Raw genomic sequence first — 1425 nt, 5'->3', positions numbered from 1 at the left:
CCCCATCCCATGGCTTTCCCCCCCTGGATCCTAGTAGCATATAGAATGGTGAGTCTCCTCATCTGTGGCTTGGAGGTCTTTTCCCCAAATTAAAACCTTAGGGGTATAGTGGTTTGAATATTGAACTACGATTCAGGAGACCAAAGTTCGATTCCCCGCTCAAGTACAAAACCTGCTTGATGACCCTGGACAAGTTGCATGCTCTCAGCCTCAGAGGATGGCAATGGCCAACCTCTGAACAAACCTTGCCAAGAAAACCCCAGGATAGGGTCACCATAAACTGGAAATGACTTGAAGGCACACAACAGCAAGGAAGCAGCTCTTTGAAAAAGACAAGCGTCAGATCTGGAGGACTGGCTAGATTTTAATATTTCTTTCTGAACAAAGTTTCCCCCACCATTCTCATATTCATGCCCCTCTCCCACAAAACACTTCCAAGCCTCCCCCATGCTGCTAAGCCACACCACTGGGATCCCAGCAGTAATGTTTGCCACAATCCATGGTGCTCAGTTCCTCCATATCAGTCTGGCTCAACTCCCAAGTCCAGAGCTGGCCATTTTCAGCCACGCGCCTCGGGGAGGCTGACTTGGGGATCACACTTACGCCTTGCTGCAGAGCCCAGCGCAACAAGACTTGAGCGGGCTGGCGCCTTTGGCGCTTGGCGACTTGTGCCACCTCTGGCTGCCCCACAAGGTGTCCTGCCCCCAGTGAAGAATATGCCTGCAGATGGATCCCCTTCTGGTGACAAAAGTCCAGCAGTGCCAACTGAGGCAGTTCTGGGTGGAACTCGACTTGGAGAACAGCTGGAGGCACCCAGCATTCTGCCAACAGTTCCTTGAGGTGTTGGATGGTGTAATTGGAGACCCCAATAGCCCGGAGCTTCCCAGCTGCATGCAGTCTCTCCAGGGCCCTCCAACTCTGCCGCCTTCGCTCTCTGTTCCCTGCATCTTCCTGGGGCCGGCCTTGGGTACCCGGCCAGTGGATGAGGTAGAGGTCCAGGTAGTCACAGCCCAGTTTCTTCAAGCTCCTTAAGCAAGCTGCTTCAGCCAGCTCTTCTCCGTGGTCCCTCGGGCTCAGCTTGCTGGTAAGAAAGATATCTGCCCGGGTGAGGCCATGGCGAGGCAGCAACTCACTCAGTGCACGGCCTATGGTGGCCTCATTGCCATAGACGGCAGCTGTATCCACCAGACGGTAGCCATTCTCCAGAGCAGCATCCAGGCTGAGACGCACGGCCTCCTCGTCCCGCAGACGGAAGGTACCCAGACCCAGAAGTGGCATTGGCGCTCCAGTATTCAGCCATATTGTTTGCTCTGTCACCCTGGTTGGGGACAAAAGGTACGGTGCATTAATGTTCTGCCCTCCTCAAGTGGGCCACATCCAACCACTAAACCCAGCACCAAATTATTTAATGGTAACAGAAGCATG

The 1425-nt window shown here is 54.0% G+C and overlaps 1 protein-coding gene across 1 annotated transcript; it reads right to left on the bottom strand.

The window, feature by feature from the left end:
• Positions 1–6: 6 nt before the first annotated feature.
• LOC121918715 (glyoxal reductase-like) lies at positions 7–1358 on the bottom strand (the record flags this gene model as incomplete). Its single annotated transcript, XM_042444725.1, has 1 exon — positions 7–1358. A coding segment is annotated over one exon (905 nt), but the record flags the coding sequence as incomplete, so codon positions are not given.
• Between the last annotated feature and the right edge of the window lie 67 nt (positions 1359–1425).

This window comes from Sceloporus undulatus, unplaced genomic scaffold (assembly GCF_019175285.1).
Source record: "Sceloporus undulatus isolate JIND9_A2432 ecotype Alabama unplaced genomic scaffold, SceUnd_v1.1 scaffold_26956, whole genome shotgun sequence".
Taxonomy (NCBI): domain Eukaryota; kingdom Metazoa; phylum Chordata; class Lepidosauria; order Squamata; family Phrynosomatidae; genus Sceloporus; species Sceloporus undulatus.
This window is presented reverse-complemented; position numbering and strand designations above follow the sequence as displayed.